The sequence below is a fragment of the Pipistrellus hanaki genome (genome assembly GCF_964339955.1).
Source record: "Pipistrellus hanaki genome assembly, chromosome: 11".
In the NCBI taxonomy this organism is placed as follows: domain Eukaryota; kingdom Metazoa; phylum Chordata; class Mammalia; order Chiroptera; family Vespertilionidae; genus Pipistrellus; species Pipistrellus hanaki.
In genome coordinates this window covers 884821-908955 of record NC_140513.1, presented here as the reverse complement: position 1 = coordinate 908955, position 24135 = coordinate 884821, and the positions used below count along the sequence as shown (strand labels likewise).

Here is a 24135-nt window from a genome sequence, read left to right as displayed (position 1 = left end):
GCTTCCACGGCGCCACCTGCCACGACCGCGTGGCCTCCTTCTACTGCGAGTGTCCCCACGGGCGCACCGGTGAGGGGGGAGAGGGGGCCCCCCGGCCCACAGGGGAGGGTCCCCACGGCCCACAGGGGAGGGGGGGAGAGGGGGTCCCCACGGGCCCACAGGGGAGGGGGGAGAGGGGGTCCCCACGGGCCCACAGGGGAGGGGGGAGAGGGGGTCCCCATGGGCCCACAGGGGAGGGTCCCCACGGGCGCACCGGTGAGGGGGGAGAGGGTCTCCACGGCCCGCAGGGGAGGGGGGTCCCCATGGCCCACAGGGGAGGGGGGAAAGGGGGTCCCCACGTGAGGGCGGGTGGGGGTGTGTGACACCTGCCTCCGTGGGCGTGCTCGGGCCAGGCTGTCCCCATTGGCCTCGCTCACGCACAGGCTGGCTGCAGGGTCCCGGGAGGATGCGAAGGGGCCTCTCTGGAGGGCAGAGGGGCGGGGTGCCCACGGTCAGGCCAGCTGGGGAGGAACTACATGTCCTGGATGCTCCACAGGGTGGCTCAGAAATGTCAGCATGGGCCCTGGCCAGTGTGGCTCAGTGGATAGAGCGTCGGCCTGCGGACCGAAGGGTCCCGGGTTTGATCCCGGTCAAGGGCACAGGGCTGGGCTGCCGACTCCATCCCCAATGGGGGGCGTGCAGGAGGCAGCCGGTCAATAGTCCTCTTGTCACTAGTGTTTCTGTCTCTCTCAGAAATCAGTAGAAAAGTGTTTTTTAACAGAGCATCGCAGCGGGAGGCCCTTCCTCGGGGGTCTGGGTGGGGGCGGGAGGGCAGTGCCCCTGACGGCGCCGCCCTGCAGGTCTGCTGTGCCACCTCAACGACGCCTGCATCAGCAACCCCTGCAACGAGGGCTCCAACTGCGACACCAACCCCGTCAACGGCAAGGCCATCTGCACCTGCCCCTCCGGCTACATGGGGCCGGCCTGCAGCCAGGACGTGGACGAGTGCGCGCTGGGTACGCTGGGGGGCACGGGCGGCCACGGGGGCGGCCACGGGGAGGCGGGCCGGTCCCTCCCGGACGCTGGGAGCCGGGGTGCCGGGGTGCCAGGAGCAGCCCCTCACCCACAGTGCTGCGCCCCCAGGTGCCAACCCCTGCGAGCACAAGGGCAAGTGCATCAACACGCTGGGCTCCTTCGAGTGCCGCTGCCTGCAGGGCTACACCGGCCCGCGCTGCGAGATCGACGTCAACGAGTGCGTCTCGAACCCGTGCCAGAATGATGCCACCTGCCTGGACCAGATCGGGGAGTTCCAGTGCATCTGCATGCCCGGTGCGTGGGCACAGACACCCCAGCCTGTGCCTCCCCCACCCCAGACTGCCAGCACCGGGGAAACCGAGGGAGGCCCCGCCGGGGGCGGAGCAGAGCCCGGGGAGGGGGGGACAGGGGGGCTGGCGCCCGTGGCTGCGGGTCTGGTGGGGGCTCTGGGCCGGCACCTTCACGCCCCGCTCCCCCGCCCAGGCTACGAGGGCGTGCACTGCGAGGTGAACCGGGACGAGTGTGCCAGCAGCCCCTGCCTGCAGAACGGCCGCTGCGTGGACAAGATCAACGAGTTCCAGTGCGAGTGCCCCACAGGTGCGCCCCCGCCCGCCCGCCCGCCGGGTGCCCCTGCCCACGCTCTGTGCCCGGGACAGGCCCCGCCCCTCAGAAGTGGCCGGGGGTCCAGGCTGGGGCGGTACTGCCCTCGTCCTGCCGGGGTGCTTGGGGGTGGGGATCCCGGGGGCCGGGGAGGCCCCTCCTGGCTGCTGGGGTCCCCTGGCGGGGAGGGCGCTGCGAACCCCGGAGGCTCTGCTGTGGGGGCTCCCTGCTGGTGGGCGGCGCCATGGACGTGGGGCTCTGGAGCCCCCGGGGGTGGAGCAGGTCGGGCCTTGGGCTCCTGAGATGCAGATCGGCCCCCAGACACCGAGGGGACCCCAGGCCCCCCTGCCTGGGCTGGCTGTAGCCATGGCAACCGGGTCGCTCCTCTGTGAGCCCCGGGGCGGGCCTGAGGCCGGAGCAGACGCAGGAGGGGAGGGTCCGGCGGGTGCCCGGCCCTGGGGAGCCCTCTGCCAGCCGCCGCCGTGCCGCCTCAGGCTTCACCGGGAACCTGTGCCAGTTCGACGTGGACGAGTGCGCCAGCACGCCCTGCAAGAATGGCGCCAAGTGCCTGGACGGGCCCAACACCTACAGCTGTGTGTGCACCGAAGGTGGGCGCCGCCGCCACCACCGGGCGGGGAGGGCGTGGGGAGGGCGCGGGGAGGGCGTGGAGAGGGCGTGGGGAGGGCGCTGCAGGGCTGGGAGGGCGCAGGGAGGGTGCCTCCGGGGCTGGAGGGCGCGGGTCCCTCGGAAGGACGGCCGGAGCCGAGGGGCCAGGGGACAGGCCCTCCACTGGGACCCTAGTCCAGAGGCGGAGGGCACGGCTCAGCGCTGACCTCACAACGGAAGAGGCGTCTTTTTTACATTTTTAAAAGATATTTTTTATTGCCACAACTCCTAGGTCAGCAAACTCATCAGTCCACAGAGCCCAATACCAACAGCACAACGATTGACATTTTTTTGGAGAGCCACATTTTTTAAACTTAAACTCCTTCTAACGCCACTTCTTCCAAACAGGCCGGCCCAACCGTGGTATCTTGTGGAAGAGCCACACTCAAGGGGCCAAAGAGCCGCATGTGGCTTGTGAGCCACAGTTTGCCGACCACAGCCCTAACCGGTGTGGCTCAGTGGATAGAGCATCGGCCTGCGGACTGAAGAGTCCCAGGTTGATTCCTGTCAAGGGGCACGTATCTTGGCTGCGAGCACGTCCCCAGTAGGGGATGTACGGAGGCAGCTGATAGGTGTTTCTCTCTCATCAATGTTTCTAACTCTCTATCCCTCTTCCTTCCTCTCTAAGAAATCAATAAAATATATTTTTTATTGACTTCAGAGAGGGAGAGAAACATCAATGATGAGAGAGAATCACGGATCGGCTGCCTCCTGCACGCCCCCCACTGGGGGTCAAGCTCACCCGGGCACATGCCCTGACCCAGAATCGAACCGGGACCTCCTGGTTCCTAGCTCAGTGCTCACCCCTGAGCCATGCCGGCTGGGCACGGTGTCTCCATGGAGGACACAGCCCGTCCTCTCTGCCAGGGCTCGGGGACGGGGTCTGGGGCAGAGCTCGGGCAGGGGCAGCCGGTGCCCGGGAGCAGCTGCTGAGCTCGGCCCCGCCCGCAGGCTACACGGGGCCCCACTGCGAGGTGGACATCAACGAGTGTGACCCCGACCCCTGCCACTACGGCTCCTGCCAGGACGGCGTGGCCGCCTTCACCTGCCTGTGCCGGCCCGGCTACACCGGCCACCACTGCGAGACCAACATCAACGAGTGCCACAGCCAGCCCTGCCGGCACGGCGGCACCTGCCAGGACCGCGACAACGCCTACCTCTGCCTCTGCCTCAAGGGGACCACAGGTGCAGCGGCTCGGTGTGCGGGGGTGGGGGGGGCTGGCCGTGGGGCTCGGGCTGACCCCCACACGCCTGCACCCTCAGGACCCAACTGTGAGATCAACCTGGACGACTGCGCCAGCAGCCCCTGCGACGCGGGCACCTGCCTGGACAAGATCGACGGCTACGAGTGCGTCTGCGAGCCGGGCTACACCGGTGAGCGTCCGGGGTCAGGGACCGGCCCCCGGCTCCCTCCCCCCGCCCGGCTCCGTCCCTCAGAGCCCTGCCCAGGACTGGCCTGGGCGGAGGCCGTGCTCAGAGGTCAAGGCCAGCGATGGCCCTGGGCCCTCACCCAGGCGGGTCGCCGCAGGGAGCCGCCCAGGGCCACTGTCGGGCTCCAGCCCTCAGCGACGGCGGCTGGGACAGCGCGGCGATGGGCTCAGCGGCTCCGGGCTCCGCGGGCAGCTCAGCCGGCCCAGCGGGCAGCTCAGCCGGCCCAGCGGGCAGCTCAGCCGGCCCAGCGGGCTGAGGACACGGCCAGGGTCCAGGCACCGTCGGCCGCGGCCGCCCGTCTGCCCCGAGCAAGCCCTGGCTCTCAGGGCCTCAGGTGCCCGTGGCCAGAGGCCAGGGCAGGCTCTGCCCGGGCACGGGAGGGGGACTCACACGTGCCAGCCAGCGCCCGTACAGAGCGACACGCATGTAAGGTGTCCGCTCGGCCCGGCCGGCGCGGGGTCGGTCACCATCCCCGTGTCCGGGGAACGGAGGCTCGGCCGGACCGCTCACAGCCCGCCCCCCCCCCCCCCCCCCGCCCGCAGGGAGCATGTGCAACATCAACATCGACGAGTGCGCGGGCGGGCCCTGCCACAACGGCGGCACCTGCGAGGACGGCACCAATGCCTTCACCTGCCGCTGCCCCGAGGGCTTCCACGGCCCCTCCTGCCTGTCCGAGGTCAACGAGTGCAGCAGCGACCCCTGCGCCCACGGGGCCTGCCGGGACGGCCTCAACGGGTGCGGCACGGGCGCGGGGCACAGGGCGGGGCGGGGGCTGCCGGGACGGCCTCAGTGGGTGCGGGCATGGGGCTGGGTGTGGGGTGCGGGGTGGGGTGTGGGCGGGGCAGGTGTGGGGCAGGGCGCAGGCACACGTCCACCCCTCCAGGCCAGGCTGAGCTGCGCCCCCAGGGAGGTGGCTGTGTGGCGGCCGGCAGGGGGCAGGCTGGAGCTCCAGGCGGGCCAGGGTGGGTGCTGTTACCCAAGTACAGGTAGCAGTCTGTGCCCAGTATGGGCCCCTGCTCGGCCCTGGTCTGTGCCCAGGCTTCCCCGGGCCACGTGTCGCCTGAGCCACGTGTCGCCTGAGCCACGTGTCGCCTGAGCACAGGGCTGGCTCTGCGGGCGGGTGCTCGGGGTCCCTGAGGCGGGGCAGTGGCCAGGGCCCCGGGTTTGTGAGATGCAAGAAGTGGCTGCGGTGGGTTTTGTCTGGCTCCTCAGGCAGCTCCTGGGTCTGTGAGTGGAGTATTTTTAATTGATTTTTAGAGAGAGGACGGGAGAGGGAGAGAGAGAAGCATCAGTGATGAGAGAGAATCCGGGATCGGCTGTCTCCAGCACCTCCCAACCCAGGCCTGTGCCCGACTGGGATTCGAACCCGGGACCTTGGCTCCTGCTCCAACCCCGAGTCCGCTGGCAGGGTAGGGGACGGGGACCCCTTTACGCCTCCCAGCCCTGCAGCCTCCCCTGAGCTTTCGTTGACGAGGCGGCTGAGGTACCTGAGGGGCCACGCCGTCCTTACAGGCCCAAGGGCAGCAGACGGAGCCGGTGACAGGCCCCGCCTGTGCAGCCGGGCCTGTGGCGGCTCCTCTGCTGCTCCGGGTTCGGAGGCTCCGGGCTGGGAGCCGTCATGGCGAGGGGGGTGGTCGCCCAGGGAGGGTGTGCAGCTGCTCGCCCTGGCCCAGCCCTGCGTCTCCCCCGCGTGGCTGTGCCCCGGTTTCCCCTCGTAATAAACCCCCAGTCGAGCCTGTCCTGCGAGCTGGTCTAGCAGGCTGCCCGCTGAGGGCGTGCGGGAGCCCCGTGGACGCCGGTCAGTGGCCACGCGGGCGTGTGGTCGGCACTGGATGTGGGGCCGAGCCCCTCGCCCTCCATCGGTGCGGGAGGGTCAGGGTGCAGGGGGGAAGGAAGCTCTTTCTGACGCCGTGCTGTGCCCCCCTCGCTCTGCTCGGGGCCCTGGAGGGGGCGGGGCCTGGGCCCTCCTTCTGCACATAGAAGGTGAGCGCTGGGTTCGAGGCCACACAGCCAGGGGCGGGGTGCTGGCGCCCCACCTGAGAGGGCTGAGGATGCGCGGGCCGCCGCCCCCGTGCCATCGGCCAGGAGCGTGGGGGTCGGGAGGCCGCCGCGGGCCGCGCCCCGAAGCCCCCGAGGCCCCCCTGAGCAGCCCTGTCGCCCCCGCAGGTACAAGTGCGACTGCGACCCCGGCTGGAGTGGGGCCAACTGCGACGTCAACAACGACGAGTGCGCGTCCAGCCCCTGCGTCAACGGCGGCACCTGCAAGGACATGACCAGCGGCTACGTGTGCACCTGCCGCGAGGGCTTCAGCGGTGAGCGCGCCCGGCGGCCCCGGGGGCGGCTGAGGGCCCGGTGCGCGCCCACGGCGCCCTGACCGCCCCCCCTCCCCCAGGCCCCAACTGCCAGACCAACATCAACGAGTGCGCGTCCAACCCGTGCCTGAACCAGGGCACCTGCATCGACGACGTGGCCGGCTACAAGTGCAACTGCCCGCTGCCCTACACAGGTGAGGGCGGGCCTGCGGGGCGGGGCCTGCGGGGGCTGCGGGGGCGGAGCTGCAGGGGCAGGGCCTGCGGGGGCGGGGCCTGCGGGGCGGGGCCTGGCCCACCAGGTGGCCGTGGCGGCCACGGGCCACGGGCCACGGGGTGTGCAGTGGCTTTCACGGGGCCGCCTTGCCTGCGAGCTCGGGGGCCGTGCCCGGAGGCTCCGCTCTGTGTGCAGGGCCTTACTAAGGTGACCAGACGTCCCGCGTGCGTCCCTGGTGTCCCAGCCTCCATTCCCCTCCCGGCCGGGGGCCCCAGGACCCGTCCTCCTAGGTCAGTGGTCGGCAAACTCATTAGTCAACAGAGCCCAATATCAAAAGGACAACATTGAAATTTCTTTTGAGAGCCAAAATTTTTTTTTTAAAATATATTTTATTGATTTTTTACAGAGAGGAGGAGAGAGGGACAGAGAGCTAGAAACATCGATGAGAGAGAATCATTGACCAGCTGCCTCTTGCACACCCACTACCAGGGATGTGCCCACAACCAAGGTACATGCCCTTGACAGGAATCGAACCTGGGACCTTTCATCCGCAGACCAACGCTCTACCACTGAGCCAAACCGGTTTTGGCTTGAGAGCCAAAATTTTAAAAAATATTTTTATTTTGTACAGAGAGGAAGGGAGAGGGATAGTTATAAACATCGATGAGAGAGAAACATCGATCAGCTGCCTCCTGCACACCCCCTACTGGGGATGTGCCCACAACCAATGTACATGCCCTTGACCGGAATCGAACCTGGGACCCTTCAGTCCGCAGGCCGACGCTCTATCCACTGAGCCAAACCGGTTTCGGCGAGAGCCAAATTTTTAAAACTTAAACTCCTTCTAATGCCACTTCTTCAAAACAGACTCGCCCAGCCCGTGGTATTTTGTGCAAGAGCCACATTCCAGGGGACAACGAGCCACATGTGGCTCAAGAGCCGCAGTTTGCCGACCACGGCCCTAGGAGAGCTGTGCAAAGAGTTAAAAACTGAGAGTCATGGCCACTGGGCCCCTGATTGGGGGGGGGGGGGGCCTGGGAGTCCTGAGACGGCCCTGCCTGGGGGGCGGCGAGCCTGTGGTTCCCATGACACCGGGTGGCTGGAGGCCAGAGCCGTGTTTGCTTTGCCGGCCCCGGGGCCTGGCTTTTCTCTCCCGAATCAGTGAGGAAGCCGGGCCGCCCAGGCCTCCACGCCCGGCGCACCGAGCCCTCGGCCACTGCCGAGCGGAGGCAGGCCAGGCGGGAGGAGCCGGGGTGACCTGCTTCCGCCCGCCCGCTTCCTGCTTCCCCTCGCACAATTGTCGGAAGCCCTGGCCCGTTTCCTGCCCGCCCGGTCGCCGTGGAAACCGAGGGAAAGAAAGGGCCTGGAAAATGGCCGCGCGGCCGCGAGATAACGGCCACCAGGAAGATAACGCTTCCCGCTTCCCCGGCCTTGGCGTAAACAGGAAGACCGGGGGACGCGCCGGGTGCAGGCCCCAGGCTCCCTGTCCTCGGTCCCCCGCAGCCCGCGGCTCCCCGTAACGGGATGTGCCCGCCGGAGCTGGCAAGGCCCCGCGGTGCAGGCCTGGCCCTGCGGTCACTGCCGTGTTCCGTGGCCTCGATGGGCGCTTCCTGCCTGGGCCACGAGAGGCCGGGAGTGGGCCCGAGGCCCCCGCCAGCGTGGGGGTCCCCAGCCCTTATGCCAGGGGCTCCTCGGGCGAGGCCCAGGCTGTGCCCTGCAGCCAGGGGCGCCAGGTGTCCCTCCGGTGTGTCCGGCCCGAGTCCAGGCCCCCCTCCGCCGGCAGCTCCCACGGTGCCTCGTGTGCAGCCCGTGGGTCTCCGGCGGCGAGGACCAGCCGGCGTGGCCTCCGGCCGGCTCCCGTCCTCACCGCCTCCCTCTCCGCAGGAGCCACGTGCGAGGCGGTGCTGGCCCCGTGCGCCTCCGGCCCCTGCAGGAACGGCGGCGAGTGCCGGGCGTCCGAGGACTACGAGAGCTTCTCCTGCGTGTGCCCGGCCGGCTGGCAGGGTGAGGCGCTGCCCGGCCGCTCCTGCTCCGGTGCCCGGAGGGCGGCCCGGGCTCGGGGGGACGGGGGAGGCGCTGCCCGGCGGCTCCGGCCCCTCGGTGCCCAGGGGGCGGCCCAGGCTCGGGGGGACGGGAGGCCGGGGGGCTGAGGCGGCTCTCCCTCCCCAGGGCAGACCTGCGAGGTGGACGTCAACGAGTGCGTGAAGAGCCCGTGCCGCCACGGCGCCTCCTGCCAGAACACCAACGGCGGCTACCGCTGCCTCTGCCTGGCCGGCTACACCGGGCGCAACTGCGAGACGGACATCGACGACTGCCGGCCCAGTGAGTGCCGCCGGCCGCCCCGACGACGGCAGGACGGGAGGGTGGAGGGGCGCTGGGCGCGGGGCCCTGGCCGGGTGCGGGGGGCGCTGGGCGCGGGGCCCTGGCCATACCAGCTGTCACCCCCAGAGAGCCCGCCCGCCCGCGGGTCCGGGTGGCGTGGCCAGGAGGGAGCCGGTCGGTGCGGGAGGTGGCCGCTCTCTCGCAGCACCGCCCGGCCTGCGTAGGCCGCGTGCGTGCCTCCGGCTCTTCCAGGCGCTCCTCCCCGCGAGGAGCTCCCTCAGGCCCCCCGCGCCCTCAGCCGCTCCCCTGCCCCCAGACCCCTGCCACAACGGCGGCTCCTGCACCGACGGCATCGACGCGGCCTTCTGCGACTGCCTGCCCGGCTTCCAGGGCGCCTTCTGCGAGGAGGACATCAACGAGTGTGCCAGCAACCCCTGCCGGCACGGCGGCAACTGCACCGACTGCGTGGCCAGCTACACCTGCACCTGCCCGCCGGGCTTCAGCGGCATCCACTGCGAGAACAACACGCCCGACTGCACCGAGAGGTGTGCGGCCGGCAGGGCCCCGGAGCCAGGGCCGGAGGGGGGGCGGGTGGGGGTTTCTGGGCCACGCGCAGGGTCTGGCAGCCTGGCCCCGAGCAGGCGGCCGCCGTCACGCAGAGCTGGCCGAGCGGAGCCGGCCCCTGCTCCCGTCCTGCACGGCTCCTAGAGGGCCGCTGCCAGTTGACATGGGAATCAACTTGTTTCCCTTTTCACCTTGGCTGCCAGGAAGCTCTGGTCACAAGTCCTCATCCCTGTCTCTGGCACGATTGTCCTCTGTGTTATCTATTCGAGTTCTGGTGTTCCTCCTGTTTTCCCCTTAACCCTGAGTGTGAGAACGCTCCCCTCAGGATGAGCCGTATGGAGGCGAGGACAGGGAGGAGTGTGATGGGTTTGTGCGCCTCAGCCCCCCAGCTTCCCCCCACCCCCATCCTGGGCCCCCGTGAGGTTAGTCAGGCTGCTGCTGGCCTGGCCGCCGGTGAGCCAGCGTGGAGGTCCGGCGTGGGCGGTCCTTCGCCCGGTCACCTCCCCGGTGCCCGCCCGCCGCCCGCAGCTCCTGCTTCAACGGCGGCACCTGCGTGGACGGCATCGCCTCCTTCAGCTGCCTGTGCCCGCCCGGCTTCACCGGCGGCTACTGCGAGCACGACATCAACGAGTGCGACTCGCGGCCCTGCCTGCACGGCGGCACCTGCCAGGACAGCTACGGCACCTACCGCTGCACCTGCCCGCTGGGCTACACCGGCCTCAGCTGCCAGGTGAGCCGAGGGCTGCCGTCCGCCCTCGCCAAGGGGGCCCTCGGGCACGTGCTCCTGGGGTCAGGGCGGCCAGTCTGGCCCCGGCCTGGGCTGTGCTGCCCGCGGAGGTGCTGGCGGGGCAGCCAGCCCGGTCAGGGAGCGGAGGTTTGGAGAGAGGGCAAAGACTAGGGAGTGTAGGGTGAGAGGGGTTTGATAGGGTTTGGTTTTGTTTTGTTTTAATATATTTTTATTCCAGGGAGGACGGGAGAGAGAGCGAGCAACAGAAACATCAATGATCAGAAAGGATCATTGATTGGCTGCCTCCTGCACGCCCCACTCTGGGGATCGAGCCTGCAACCCCTGGGGCATGTGCCCTGACCGGGAATCAAACCCAGGGCCCTTCAGTCCACAGGCCAGCACTCTATCCACTGCGCCACACCGGCTAGGCTGGCTGGGAAAGGATTGTTAAAAGCTGATGTTTTTTATAGGAAATATACAAAAGTATCGGCCAATCTTCCTAGGAGATTTTCACGTGAAATACCAATTATAAAAGCTTCCAACAAAATTGTCTACTTTTGACATAAGATCTTCCTTGGAGGGAAGGGGTCTGGATTTGCTGGGGGGAGACAGAGAGAGAGACCCCCCCCCCAGCGGGAGCCGGGCCTGTCTCCTCATCTGTGGGTCTGTGGGGGGCGGGGGCGTGGGCCGCCGCCGGAGGGTCTGAGTGCTGCCCCCCCAGAACCTGGTGCGCTGGTGTGACTCCTCGCCCTGCAAGAACGGCGGCAAGTGCTGGCAGACCCACGTGCTGTACCGCTGCGAGTGCCACAGCGGCTGGACCGGCCTGCACTGCGATGTGCCCAGCGTGTCCTGCGAGGCCGCCGCCCGCGAGCGAGGTACCGTGCCGCCCCCAGCCCGGCCCCCGGCGGCCCCGGGTGCCCCGTGCCCTCCCAGCCCGGCCCCCGGCCCCCCAGGTACCCCGTGCCGCCCCCAGCCCGGCCCCCGGTGGCCCCGGGTGCCCCGTGCCGCCCCCAGCCCGGCCCATCCCCCAAGCGGCCCCGGGTACCCCCGTGCCCCTCCCAGCCCGGCCCCCGGCCCCCCAGGTACCCCGTGCCGCCCCCAGCCCGGCCCCCGGCGGCCCCGGGAGGGAAGCCGGGCCTCACACTCCCCTCCATCCCCCCCGCCCCCCGCAGGCGTGGACGTGACCCAGCTGTGCCGGAACGGCGGGCTCTGCCTGGACGCGGACAACACGCACCACTGCCGCTGCCAGCCCGGCTACACGGGCAGCTACTGCGAGGACCAGGTGGACGAGTGCTCGCCCAGCCCCTGCCAGAACGGGGCCACCTGCACCGACTACCCCGGCGGCTACTCTTGCGAGGTGGGGCCCGCCCGGTCCGGGGAGGGAGGGAGGGAGGGAGGGTGTGTCTGGGGGGCACGGAGTGCTGGGCCCAGGTTGGGAAGGCCCAGCCCAGCAGATGCAGATGCCTTTTAGGCCCACTGGGGTAGAGCGAGGGTGATCAGGGAAGGCTGCCTGGAGGAGGTGTCCCTGGGGGAGGAGGAAGTGGCTGGGAGAAGAAGATGCACTGAGACGTTGGACAGGGTTTCCCTCCTGCAGGATTTTTCTCCTTGTTCAGTAGACACCCCTCCTGAGACCCCCCTTCCACATCTGCCTCAGGAGCTGGGCCTGCCCGGCTCTGGGCCGTGGCTTAGTGATCGGAGCCCTTCTCAGGGTCGGCTGGGAGAGTCTGCCTCCGGGTCAGCCCCATGTGAGGGGCCCAAGGCTTCAGGCAGGAGGGCAGCGTGTGTGGCTCTGTCCGTCAGCACGGGGGCAGCCCACAGAGCCACAGCCCCGTCTGTCTCCCCGCAGTGCGTGGCCGGCTACCACGGCGTGAACTGCTCCGAGGAGATCAACGAGTGCCTGTCCCACCCGTGCCAGAACGGCGGCACCTGCATCGACCTCACCAACACCTACAAGTGCTCCTGCCCGCGGGGCACGCAGGGTGAGCGCGGCGCCGCCCGGGGCCGGGACGGGGCAGCGGGGCCTGTGCGGCCGAGGGGTCCGGGCCTGGCCGGAGCCTCCTGTGGGCGGGAGGCGGGCGCGGGGCCGGGGCCGGGACGGGCAGTGGGGCCTGTGCGGCCGAGGGGTCCGGGCCTGGCCAGAGCCTCGTGCGAGCGGGAGGCGGGCGCGGGGCCGGGGCCGGGGCCGGGGCCGGGACGGGCAGTGGGGCCTGTGCGGCCGAGGGGTCCGGGCCTGGCCGGAGCCTCGTGCGGGCGGGAGGCGGGCGCGGGGCCGGGGCCGGGGCCGGGGCCTCGTGCGGGCGGGAGGCGGGCAGCGGGGCCTGTGCCAGCCGGAGCCTCGTGCAGGCAGGAGGCGGGCACAGGGCCGGGGCCGGGGCCGGGACGGGCAGCGGGGCCTGTGCTGGCCGAGCCGTCCCGGGCCTGGCCAGAGCCTCGTGCGGGCGGGAGGTGGGCGCGGGGCCCGGGCCGGGGCCGGGGCCGGGGCCGGGGCCTGTGCGGCCGGAGCCTCGTGCGGGCGGGAGGCGGGCGCAGGGCCGGGGCCGGGGCCGGGGCCGGGACGGGCAGCGGGGCCTGTGCTGGCCGAGCCGTCCCGGGCCTGGCCAGAGCCTCGTGCGGGCGGGAGGCGGACGTGGGGCCGGGACGGGGCAGTGGGGCCTGTGCGGGCTGAGCCGTCCTGAGCCTGGCCGGAGCCTCGTGCGGGCGGGAGGCGGGCGCGGGGCCGGGGCCGGGGCCTCGTGCGGGCGGGAGGCGGGCGTGGGGCCGGCGGGGACGGAGCAGGCGGCGGGCGGCACACGGGTCCCTGACGCCCCCCGCCCCCCAGGGGTGCACTGCGAGATCAACGTGGACGACTGCAACCCCCCCATCGACCCGGTGACCCGCGGCCCCAAGTGCTTCAACAACGGCACCTGCGTGGACCAGGTGGGCGGCTACGCCTGCGCCTGCCCGCCCGGCTTCGTGGGCGAGCGCTGCGAGGGCGACGTCAACGAGTGCCTGTCCAACCCCTGCCACGCCCGCGGCACCCAGAACTGCGTGCAGCACGTCAACGACTTCCACTGCGAGTGCCGGCCCGGCCACACCGGTGGGCGCCCGCGGGGGCGGGGGCGGGCGGGGCCGCGGGGGGCGCCGTGCCACACCGGTGGGCGCCCGCTGGGGGCGGGGGGCAGAGGGGGCAGTGGAGGCGGGGCCGCGGGGCCGCTCCTCACCCCCTGCTCGTCCCCAGGCCGCCGCTGCGAGTCCGTCATCAACGGCTGCAAGGGGAGGCCGTGCCAGAACGGCGGCACCTGCGCCGTGGCCGCCAACACCGCCCGCGGCTTCATCTGCAAGTGCCCGGCGGTAGGTGCCGCCCGGGGTGGGGGGCGGGGGGCGGGGGACCCTGCCGAGGCGGCCGCTCCGCTCACACCCCTGCGAGGGCCTGGCCTGCTGAGGCCTCTGCCATCCTCATGCCCCTCCAGGTCATCTCTGGTGCCCGTGAACTTGACTGGCAGAGCAGTTTTATTTTACTTATTTAATATGTTTTTATCAGTTTTGGAGAGGATGGGGGAGAGAGAGAGAGAGACAGCAATGAGAGAGAATCGTTGATTGGCTGCCTCTGAAACCCGGGCCTGTGCCCTAGACCGGGATAGAACCGGGGACTCTACAGTCCTCAGGCCGGTGCTCTGTCCACTGAGCCCAGCCAGCCAGGCCCGGGCAGTGTTAGATTCACAGAACAATCCTGCGGAAAATAGGGTTCCCAGTTCTGTTATTAGCTTCTTGCGGTCCTGGGGTCCATTGTTACTGTGGACACCGTTACTATTGACGAGCTTGACATCGATATATTGTCACTAAGTCGAGGCAACAGTGATACATCGTTACTAAGTCGAGGCCACAGTGATACATTGTTACTAAGTCGCAAACAGGCTGCCTCCCGGCTCTGGGCTCTGACGGTGCAGGGGGCGGCGTCCTCTGAAACACGCGGCGTCGGTGGAGTTTCTCGGGGCCCTGGGGACCCTGTGTGTTCTGCCTGTGCACCCTGTGCCCGCCGACCCTGAGGTTTATATGTCCACAGGATATCTACTTATTTTATTTTTTTAACATACATTCTTATTGGTTTCAGAGAGGACGGGAGCGGGAGAGAGAGAAGCATCAATGCTGAGAGAGAATCATTGGTCGACTGCCTTCTGCTCACCCCCCACTGGGGATCCAGCCCGCAGCCTGGCCTGCGCCCCAGCAGGAGCCCAGCCATGACCGCCGGGCTCCTAGAGCCAGGCTCCACCTGAGCCGCCCGCTGGGGCCACAGAACTTCCCTTTCGGGGGCTGAGCGGCCCAGGGGAAGGCGGCCGGCCCTCTCGGGCGGGACCAAAACCAGCGCCCTCTCCCCGCAGGGCTTCGAGGGCGCCACGTGCGAGAACGACGCGCGCACCTGCGGCAGCCTGCGCTGCCTGCACGGCGGCACCTGCGTGTCCGGCCCGCGCAGCCCCACCTGCCTGTGCCTGGGCCCCTTCACCGGCCCCGAGTGCCAGTTCCCCGCCGGCAGCCCCTGCCTGGGCGGCAACCCCTGCTACAACCAGGGCACCTGCGAGCCCACCGCCGAGAGCCCCTTCTACCGCTGCCTGTGCCCGCCCAAGTTCAACGGGCTCCTGTGCCACATCCTGGACTACAGCTCCCGCGGCGGCCCCGGCCTGGACATCGCCCCGCCGCCCGTGGAGGAGGCCTGCGAGCTGCCCGAGTGCCGCGAGGAGGCGGGCAACAAGGCCTGTAGCCCGCGCTGCAACAACCACGCGTGCGGCTGGGACGGCGGCGACTGCTCCCTCAACTTCAACGACCCCTGGCAGAACTGCTCGCAGGCGCTCGAGTGCTGGAAGTACTTCAGCAACGGCCGCTGCGACAGCCAGTGCAACTCGGCCGGCTGCCTCTTCGACGGCTTCGACTGCCAGCGCGCCGAGGGCCAGTGCAAGTGAGCGGGGTGGGCGGGAGGGGCCGAGCTCCAATGCCAGGTGCCAGCTGGGGGTCGCCTGTGGGCACAGCTGGTGGGCAGAGCAGGCGGGGGAGGGACCCAGCTCCAATGCCAGGTGCCAGCTGGGGGTCCCCTGTGGACTGAGCTGCTGGGCAGAGCGGGCAGGTGGAGCGGGCGGGGAAGGGGCGGAGCTCCAATGCCAGCTGCCAGCTGGGGGTCGCCTGTGGGCGGGCCCGGCGGGTGGGCCAGGGGTTGGGGGTGATGGCGGGAGACTGAGCCCCCCGCCCCGCCCGCAGCCCCCTGTACGACCAGTACTGCAAGGACCACTTCAGCGACGGGCACTGCGACCAGGGCTGCAACAGGGCGGAGTGCGAGTGGGACGGGCTGGACTGCGCGGAGCACGTGCCGGAGCGCCTGGCGGCGGGCACGCTGGTGGTGGTGGTGCTCATGCCGCCCGCGCAGCTGCGCAACGACTCGCTGCGCTTCCTGCGGGAGCTCAGCCGCCTGCTGCACACCAACGTGGTGTTCAAGCGCGACGCGCGCGGCCAGCAGATGATCTTCCCCTACTACGGCCGCGAGGAGGAGCTGCGCAAGCACCCCATCCGCCGCTCCCTGGGCGCCGCGGCCGAGGGCTGGGCCGCGCTGCTCCCGGGCGGCGGGGGCGGGCGCTGGCGCCGGGAGCTGGACCCCATGGACATCCGCGGGTGAGTGAGCGACCCCGGCCGGCCCGAGGGCCTCTCGGGGCTGCCCCGGCGCAGGCCCCCTCCCCCAATGGTAAAGGGCCCGAGGACCTGCCGGGCAGCCTCCCCACCCGGGGCCCTTGTGCCAAGGCCCGTGCCAGGGGCTCGGCGCCAGGGGCTCCATCAGCTCCCGGGGGGCCTGGGCTTGAGGTCTCCGTCCTGCTGAGAGAGGGAGGGGGTTTGGCCCCAGGGGAAGCACAGCGAGTGGCGGGCCTGGCGGGCCTTTGGGGGCGGCCGTTCCTGTCCAGGCCTGGCTCCCGGCCGCCCCTCCTGGAGCTCTGGGCCCTGTCTCCCCGGGGCCCTCGGGTGCTACCACCAGGGCGCCATCACCAGGGCGCCATCGGGTCCCCGGGCGGCTGGCAGGCAGGCAGGCGTGGGGGGGGCGCCCCGCACTGAGCCCTGACGCCTCCTGCCCCCGCTCTCCCACAGCTCCATCGTCTACCTGGAGATCGACAACAGGCAGTGCGTGCAGGCCTCCGCCCAGTGCTTCCAGAGCACCACCGACGTGGCCGCCTTCCTGGGCGCCCTGGCCTCGCTCGGCAGCCTCAACATCCCCTACAAGATCGAGGCCGTGCAGAGTGAGTGCGCCCTCGCCCTGCGGGGCTCCCCTGGGGGTATGGGCTGTGCCCTCCAGGGTTCGGGGAGCCCTTTTCTGGAAATTTCTGCAAATTTCTGCCTGGTGCATCCTCCCTCCCGGCTGGCTGCTGCCGGTGGGGCCGCCCCGGGGGGCACGCGCCTCCTCCTCTCCCGCCCCTCCCGGCTGTCTCTGTGGGTATTATTCCAGAATCATTACCGCTTTTTAAAGAGGGGAGGGGGGAGCATCGATCGCTGTCCTGTGAGGAGCTGAAGTTTGTATCTCGGAAATCCCCGTAAATCCTGCGTCTTAGCAGCTCCGCGGCGCTCGGAGCGCTAATCCCCGTCAGGAGAGGAGTGCGGCGGGGGCCGCGGTGCGGGGAGTTCAGCGAGTTTGCAATTCTGATGCCGCGTCCGAATGACCTTATTCCGGGGCGGGCGGGGGGACGGGGTGGGGAAGCCGGAGGCGGCGCCGCCGCGGAGCCAGTGCGCTGCCCCGGCCCGGAGCCGCGCCTGAGCCGCCTCGCCCGCAGGTGAGACGGTGGAGCCGCCGCCGCCGCCGCCGCTGCACCTCATGTACGTGGCCGTGGCCGCGCTGCTGCTGCTCGGCCTGGCGGGCTGCGGCGTGCTCCTGTCGCGCCGGCGCCGGCGCCAGCATGGCCAGCTCTGGTTCCCCGAGGGCTTCAAGGTGGCGGAGGCCAGCAAGAAGAAGCGGCGCGAGCCGCTGGGCGAGGACTCCGTGGGCCTCAAGTGAGTGCGGGCCGGCCCCGGGGGCGGGCGCCTGCGGGCCGCGGGCCGGGCACATCGGGCCGCGGGCCGGGCACATGCGGGCGGCGGGCCGGGCACATCCGGGCTGGGGTCCCGGGAGCCCGCTCAGCCCCCTTCCCCCCTAGGCCCCTGAAGAACTGCTCGGACGGCGCCCTCATCGACGACAACCAGAACGAGTGGGGCGACGAGGACCTGGAGGCCAAGAAGTTCCGGGTGAGTCGGGGCGGGGGGGCGCCCGCCGCCAGCCTGGCGTGGCGTGGCGTGAGTGACGTGGCGTAACGTGGCGTGACGTGACGTGAGTGATGTGGATGACGTGCGTGACGTGACTGAGTGACGTGCGTGACGTATGACGTAACGTGAGTGACGCGGCTCTCCGCCCGCCCCGCCCGCAGTTCGAGGAGCCCGTGGCGCTGCCGGACCCGGACGCGCAGGCGGACCACCGGCAGTGGACGCAGCAGCACCTGGACGCCGCGGACCTGCGGGCGTCCGCCATGGCGCCCACGCCGCCCCAGGGCGAGGCCGACGCCGACTGCATGGACGTGAACGTGCGCGGCCCCGGTGAGTGCGCGGCCCGCCGCCCCGCCCGGAGCCCGCTTCCCTGGCCGGAGCCCCCCACCACCTCATCCCCGAGCCCCCTGACCCCGCCCCCGAGCCCCCTGACCCCGCCCCCGAGCCCCCTGTCCCCGCCCCCGAGCCCCCTGACCCCGCCCCCGAGCCCCCTGTCCCCGCCCCCAAGCCCCCGCCCCCGAGCCTCCTGACCCCGCCCCCGCCCCTGCCCCCGAGCCCCCTGACCCCGCCCCCGAGCCCCCTGTCCCTGAGCCCCGTCCCCGAGCCCCCGCCCCCAAGCCCCAGCCCCTGTCCCCGAGCCCCCTGTCCCCGAGCCCGGGTCCATGTTCTAAGGGTGAGGGCCGGGCTCTCAGTCCCCCCGGCCGCCTCCCGGCTGAGCACAGCCCACTCTGCCCGGAAGTAGGTCTCTTCCCCTGAGGCACCTGGTGCTGGTTTCTGGCTGCGTTTTCATTTTTAGATTTTTTTTAACATGTTTTGCCCAGTGGCTTGGCTCCATGCTTGGCCCATGGACCAGGAGGTCAGGGTTCGATTCCTGGTCGGGGCACAGGCCCGGGTTGGGGGCTCACTCCCCAGTGGGGGGCGTGCAGGAGGCAGCCGATCCATGGTTCTCTCTCATCGTCGAAGTTTCTATCTCTCGCTCCCTTTCTCTCTGAAACCCATAAAAGTATTTTTAAAATGACATGCTGTTGAACTTAAAAAAATTTTTTTTTATATGTCTTTATTCATTTTAGAGAACAGGGAAGAGGGAAAAACGTCACTGATGAGAGGACAGGAGAGAGAGAGACATCACTGATGAGAGAGAACCACGGCTTGGCTGCCTCTTGCACGCCCCACACTGGGGATGGAGCCCCAACCCGGGCCTGTGCCCTGAAGGGGAATCGAACCCTGACTTCCTGGTTCATAGGTGGGCGCTCAGCCCTGAGCCCCGCCGGCTGGGCCCACTGCGTTTCACGTCGTCTTTTCTCTTGGGGGGAGGGGATGTCGGTGAAGCTCTCGCAGGCCGTAAGCAGAGCGCCGGTCTGTGGCCACGGGCGGCGTGGCCACGGGCGTGGCTCTGTCCCAGGGAAGCCCGCCTGGTTCGGGCGGCACCCAGGCCCGTGTGCAGGGCCCCGTCCTCACAGGCCGCCCCGGCCGGAGCGCCGTCGCGCTGACCGCCCGCCCTGTCCCCGCAGACGGCTTCACGCCCCTCATGATCGCCTCGTGCAGCGGAGGCGGCCTGGAGACGGGCCACAGCGAGGAGGAGGAGGACGCGCCGGCCGTCATCTCGGACTTCATCTACCAGGGCGCCAGCCTGCACAACCAGACCGACCGCACCGGCGAGACCGCCCTGCACCTGGCCGCCCGCTACTCCCGCTCCGACGCCGCCAAGCGCCTGCTGGAGGCCAGCGCCGACGCCAACATCCAGGACAACATGGGCCGCACGCCCCTGCACGCCGCCGTGTCCGCCGACGCCCAGGGCGTCTTCCAGGTGGGCGGCCGCCGCCCCCACTGTCCTCGGCCGGGCCGGCGTCTCCGGTCACCGGGCCCTGACCCCTGGCCCCAGGCGTGGCCTCCGCAGGGATGGCTGGTGTCTTAGCCGGGTGGGCGGTAGCAGGGCTCCGCTGTTCGGAGGTGGCACGGCCTCTGCGCCAAGGCCACGTGCGGGCACCAAGGGGCTGGTCTGCGGGCAGCACTGCCTGTGTCCGGCCTGACCCCCGCCCTCAGCAACTGCCGGCGAGTCCTGCCTCACCCCCCCCCCGCCCCCCGCCTTCTCACGTCATGGCCTTCAGTCTTCCCCGAGACGGCCCTGGGCTCCGCTCCCCCAGCCTGAGACCTCCCCTGCCCCCAGATCCTGATCCGGAACCGGGCCACGGACCTGGACGCCCGCATGCACGACGGCACCACGCCGCTGATCCTGGCCGCGCGCCTGGCGGTGGAGGGCATGCTGGAGGACCTCATCAACTCGCACGCTGACGTCAACGCCGTGGACGACCTGGGTGAGCGGGCGGGCGCCGAGGGCCGTGGGGACGGGCGCCGCCCCTGCCCCGCTCCGCCCGCCAACCCCGGCCTCTGCCGCCCTCACAGGCAAGTCCGCCCTGCACTGGGCCGCCGCCGTCAACAACGTGGAGGCCGCCCTTGTGCTGCTCAAGAACGGGGCCAACAAGGACATGCAGAGCAACAAGGTGGGCGTGGGGGCGGCGTGGGGCCTGGGCGTGGGGGCGGCGTGGGGCCTGGGCGTGGGGCGGCGTGGGGCCTGGGCGTGGGGGCGGCGTGGGGCCTGGCGTGGGGGCGGCCTGGGGCCTGGGCGTGGGGGCGGCGTGGGGCCTGGCGTGGGGGCGGCGTGGGGCCTGGGCGTGGGGGCGGCGTGGGGCCTGGGCGTGGGGGCGGCGTGGGGCCTGGGCGTGGGGGTGGCTTGGGGCCCTGGGTGTGAGGGCATGGGGCCCAGGCCGGGCCCAGGGAACTGGCCCACGCCAGATGCAGACCCCGTAGCTCGGTGCAGCCTCCTTCACTGACCTGTGCTTACCGGGCCTTCCCACGCACGGGGCTGCCACCCAGCAGGCATCGGTCCTCGGATAGGAGTGACCTGGACTGACCTTCTCTTCCCCCGCCCCCGGGCAGGGCAGGATGGCCTAGACGGTGTGGGTTGAGCTGGAACCCTGGTGGGTGGTTGTGGGGGCTCAGGGACTGAGTGGCCCCAGAGGTAACGTGGTAACGTGAGTGGCTGCCTTCCTGCTGGCGAACCCGCCCTCTCACCCCGTGGCCAGTCTCCGGCTCCAGTCTGACCCCCTGGCCTCCGGAACCTGCGCCCGCAGTGTTGGGCACTAGGGGGCGCTGATGGACACGGGACTGGGCATGGGCTTCAGGCGCTTGCCAGGGCATTGTGTGAGCCAGGCTGGCTCCTCAGGCTTCTCGCCCAGTGTGGCTTGGGGGGAGGGGGGCACGTGGCATGCCAATTGTGCAAATGAGAAAGCCGAGCCCCGGGCAGAGCTGTCGGCATGACGTGGGCACCACCAGGATGCGGGTTCCTACCTTCTGGGACCCCCAGCCCTGGATGCTGCCACGTTTGGGTCTGTGCAGCTTTTTTGGGGGAAAGAGGCCACAGTTAGAATCCCCATGGAGTCTGTGACCCCCCCAGGAAGGTAAACCCTCCCAATTCAGAACGTGTCACCCCACAGACCAGCTCTGGGCGGCTCAGGGGCGTGTCAGGCTGTGTTTTTAAGAAAACTTGGTCAGGAGTTGAGCATCAGCCTATGAACCAGAAGGTCAGGGTTCGATCCCCAGGTTGCAGGCTCGATCCCTTTCGGGCCATCGTCGGCAAACTCATTAGTCAACAGAGCCAAGTGTCAATAGTACAGTGATTGACGTTTCTTCTGAAAGCCAAGTTTTTTTAAGTTTAAACAACTTCTAACACCACTTCTTCAACATAGACTTGCCCAGGTCATGGTATTTTGTGGAAGAGCCACCCTCAAGGGGCCAAAGAGCCGCCTATGGCTCTCAAGCCTCAGTTTGCCAACCATGGCCCTAGAGGGTGTGCAGGAGGCAACCGAGCACCCATTCTCTCTCGTGGTTGAGGTTCCTCTCTCTCTCCTCTCTTCTCTCTGAAATCAGTAAAAACGCATTTTCAAAAAGAAGGAGCCGGGGTCGGGCTGGGCCGTGGCAGGAGGCCTGCAGGGCGGGACGAAGGAGCTCGCTCACCCTGTTGGCGGGTGGGTCGTCAGGCCGGGTCCCCGGGGCGGGCTGCGGAGGGTGACCCTGTCTGTGCGTGTGCCAGGAGGAGACGCCCCTGTTCCTGGCCGCCCGGGAGGGCAGCTACGAGACGGCCAAGGTGCTGCTGGACCACTTCGCCAACCGCGACATCACGGACCACATGGACCGGCTGCCCCGCGACATCGCCCAGGAGCGCATGCACCACGACATCGTGCGGCTGCTGGACGAGCACAGCCTGGTGCGCAGCCCCCCGCTGCACGGCGCCCTGGGCGGCCCGCCCACCCTGTCGCCCCCGCTCTGCTCGCCCAACGGCTACCTGGGCAGCCTCAAGCCGGCCGCGCCCGGCAAGAAGGCGCGCAAGCCCAGCACCAAGGGCCTGGCCGGCGGCAAGGAGGCCCGGGACCTCAAGGCGCGGCGGAAGAAGGCGCCGGACGGCAAGGCCTGCCTGCTGGACAGCTCCAGCGTGCTGTCGCCCGTGGACTCCCTCGAGTCTCCCCACGGCGGCTACCTGTCCGATGTGGCCTCGCCGCCCCTCCTGCCCTCCCCCTTCCAGCCGTCGCAGTCCATGCCCCTCAGCCACCTGCCGGGCATGCCCGACACCCACCTGGGCATGGGCCACCTGGGCGTGGCGGCCAAGCCCGAGATGGCGGCCCTGGGCGCCGGCGGCCGGCTGGCCTTCGAGGCGGGGCCGCCACGGCTCTCCCACCTGCCCGTGGCCTCGGGCGCCGGCGGCAGCGGGGCTGTGAATTTCACCGTGGGCGGGACCACGGGCCTGAACGGCCAGTGCGAGTGGCTGTCCCGGCTGCAGAACGGCCTGGTGCCCAACCAGTACAACCCCCTGCGCGGGAGCGTGGCGCCCGGCCCGCTGAGCACGCCAGCGCCCGCCCTCCAGCATGGCGCCATGGGCCCGCTGCACGGCGGCCTCTCCGCCTCCACCCTGTCCCAGATGCTGAGCTACCAGGCCCTGCCCAGCACCCGGCTGGCCGCCCAGCCCCACCTGGTGCAGGCCCCGCCGGTGCCGCAGCCGGTGCCGCCGCCGCCGGGCCTGCCAATGCAGCCGCTGCCGAGCATCCAGCAGCCGCAGAGCCTGCCGCCGCCCCAGCCGCACCTGGGCGTGAGCGCCGCCGCCGGCGGGCACCTGGGCCGGGGCTTCCTGGGCGGGGAGCCGAGCCAGGCGGACGTGCAGCCGCTGGGCCCAGGCCTGGCGGCGCACACCATCCTGCCCCAGGACAGCCAGGCCCTGCCCACGGCGCTGCCGCCCTCGCTGGGCCCGCCCGTGGCCACCGCCCAGTTCCTGACGCCGCCCTCCCAGCACAGCTGCTCCTCCTCGCCCGTGGACAACACCCCCAGCCACCAGCTGCAGGTGCCCGAGCACCCCTTCCTCACCCCGTCCCCCGAGTCCCCCGACCAGTGGTCCAGCTCGTCCCCCCACTCCAACCTCTCCGACTGGTCCGAGGGCATCTCCAGCCCGCCCACCAGCACGCAGTCCCAGCTCGCCCACATCCCGGAGGCGTTCAAGTAGAGAGCCGGCCACGGAGCCACGCTTCCGGCCATGGGACCACCTGCCTTCCCCGGGCCCCGCCGGGGCGTTCGCCCGGCACTCCGAGGACACTGACCGACCAAAGGAGCTTGTTATTTTTTTTAAGGAACGTTTTTATACAGAACAAGAGGACAGGTGTGGACTTTTTTTAGTATTTATTTATGTACTTTCATTTCACGTGGAAACACTGCCTTGTTATTTATACGTACCGTGTTCTCCGGCCCCGGGCAGGGACTCCTCTCTCCAGGACACGGAGCAGCTCTCGGCCACGGCTTCCCTCCGCCGGGAAAAGAGGGTTCCGTGCGCGTGACACACACGGACAAAGGTTCACGGTGTGCGTGCCACTTATTTATTGATTTCTTGTTTAAAAATCCAAAAACGACAGACACCGGAGCAGGGAGGTCTGAGCCAGAGCCGTCCAAAAGGCCCTCCCGGGGGCTGGGCCGGCGCGATCTCCTGGCGCCCCCGCGCCCTCCGAGTCCAGAGCTGCAGGCTCCCCGCGCCCGGCACGTGGGCAGTTTGCATCTCAAGCAGGAGAGACGGGTGGGTGACAGGTGCGGTGCTTTTCAGTGGCTTTCAGAGAGCGTGCTTCTGGCGGCGTGCGCTCGGGGTCCCCAGCGTGAATCTTTGTTTCAGGGTCAGTGTTATGGATCTTGCGTGGGTCTTGCCCAGTCTTGTTCCTTCCAGAAGCTTCCCCACCCCGGGCCCTGGCGTCTCAGCGCCTGGTGGTGGGAGCGGTCAGGCGTGGCGGCGTGGCGCCCCCCGGGCCTGCGTGGAGGGACCCTCCCCTTTTGTGGGGGAAGGCACAGCTGGGGCGCCCCGCCGCCCCCGGGCACCTCCGCTCCACATCTCCCAGGCCCCGCGGCAGGTGGGCCGGCGCTCAGCCCAGAGCACCCTGCGCCAGTTCGGGAAACTCCGCTGTGTCTGGCCGGTGGTGCGGGGCCGGGGGTCCCCGGGGACGGCAGCAGCCTGCTGCGGGCCCCTCCTGCGTTGGGGGGGGGGGGGGTCCGGGGAAGGAGCAGAGTCTTACAATATCAAGTATAAGCCTGTGGCAAAATAAGTGTCTGTATATAACCTTTAAAGGTGGATTTTGTTTAAAAAATCTGAGTGAACAAGCCTGTTGGGTCATGCCGGGGAGGGGGGTCGGAATGGGTCCCACTCGCACCCCTGGCCTCGACCTGCAGCAGCTGCCGCGGCTCCTGAGCGAGCCCGCGAGGGGGTGCCCGTGCCCGGCGGGTGCCCGCCTCCTCGGCTGCTCCTCCGGCCCCGCCAGCGGCGACGCCGTACCATCCCCTGTGGGTGTGACCGGACGCATCCTAAGATGTGGGTTCTTACTGTTTTATACGATAGAGTGTAGTTTACAGGAAATGGAATCTTTTGTAAAATAACTACATGTGAAACTGTAGGTGGTAAAAATGATGTATTTTTTTCATCTTTTTTTTTTGTTAACGGATTTGCAATAAAGACGACACTGATGCCA

General features: G+C 69.5%; 1 protein-coding gene across 1 annotated transcript; it reads left to right on the top strand.

The window, feature by feature from the left end:
* Positions 1-243: 243 nt before the first annotated feature.
* On the top strand, positions 244-24135 carry NOTCH1 (notch receptor 1). Its single transcript, XM_084898523.1, has 29 exons — positions 244-255; positions 840-995; positions 1123-1308; positions 1498-1611; positions 2109-2222; positions 3232-3465; positions 3544-3654; positions 4254-4446; positions 5878-6023; positions 6104-6217; positions 8122-8241; positions 8407-8559; positions 8876-9104; positions 9652-9853; positions 10572-10725; positions 11023-11207; positions 11697-11829; positions 12669-12926; positions 13068-13180; positions 14209-14780; positions 15077-15484; positions 15950-16098; positions 16627-16843; positions 16987-17074; positions 17254-17419; positions 18601-18896; positions 19257-19404; positions 19493-19590; positions 21180-24135. Exons 2-29 carry the CDS (start codon positions 953-955, stop codon positions 22635-22637), a joined length of 6402 nt encoding a protein of 2133 aa, XP_084754649.1. The 5' UTR covers positions 244-255; positions 840-952; the 3' UTR covers positions 22638-24135.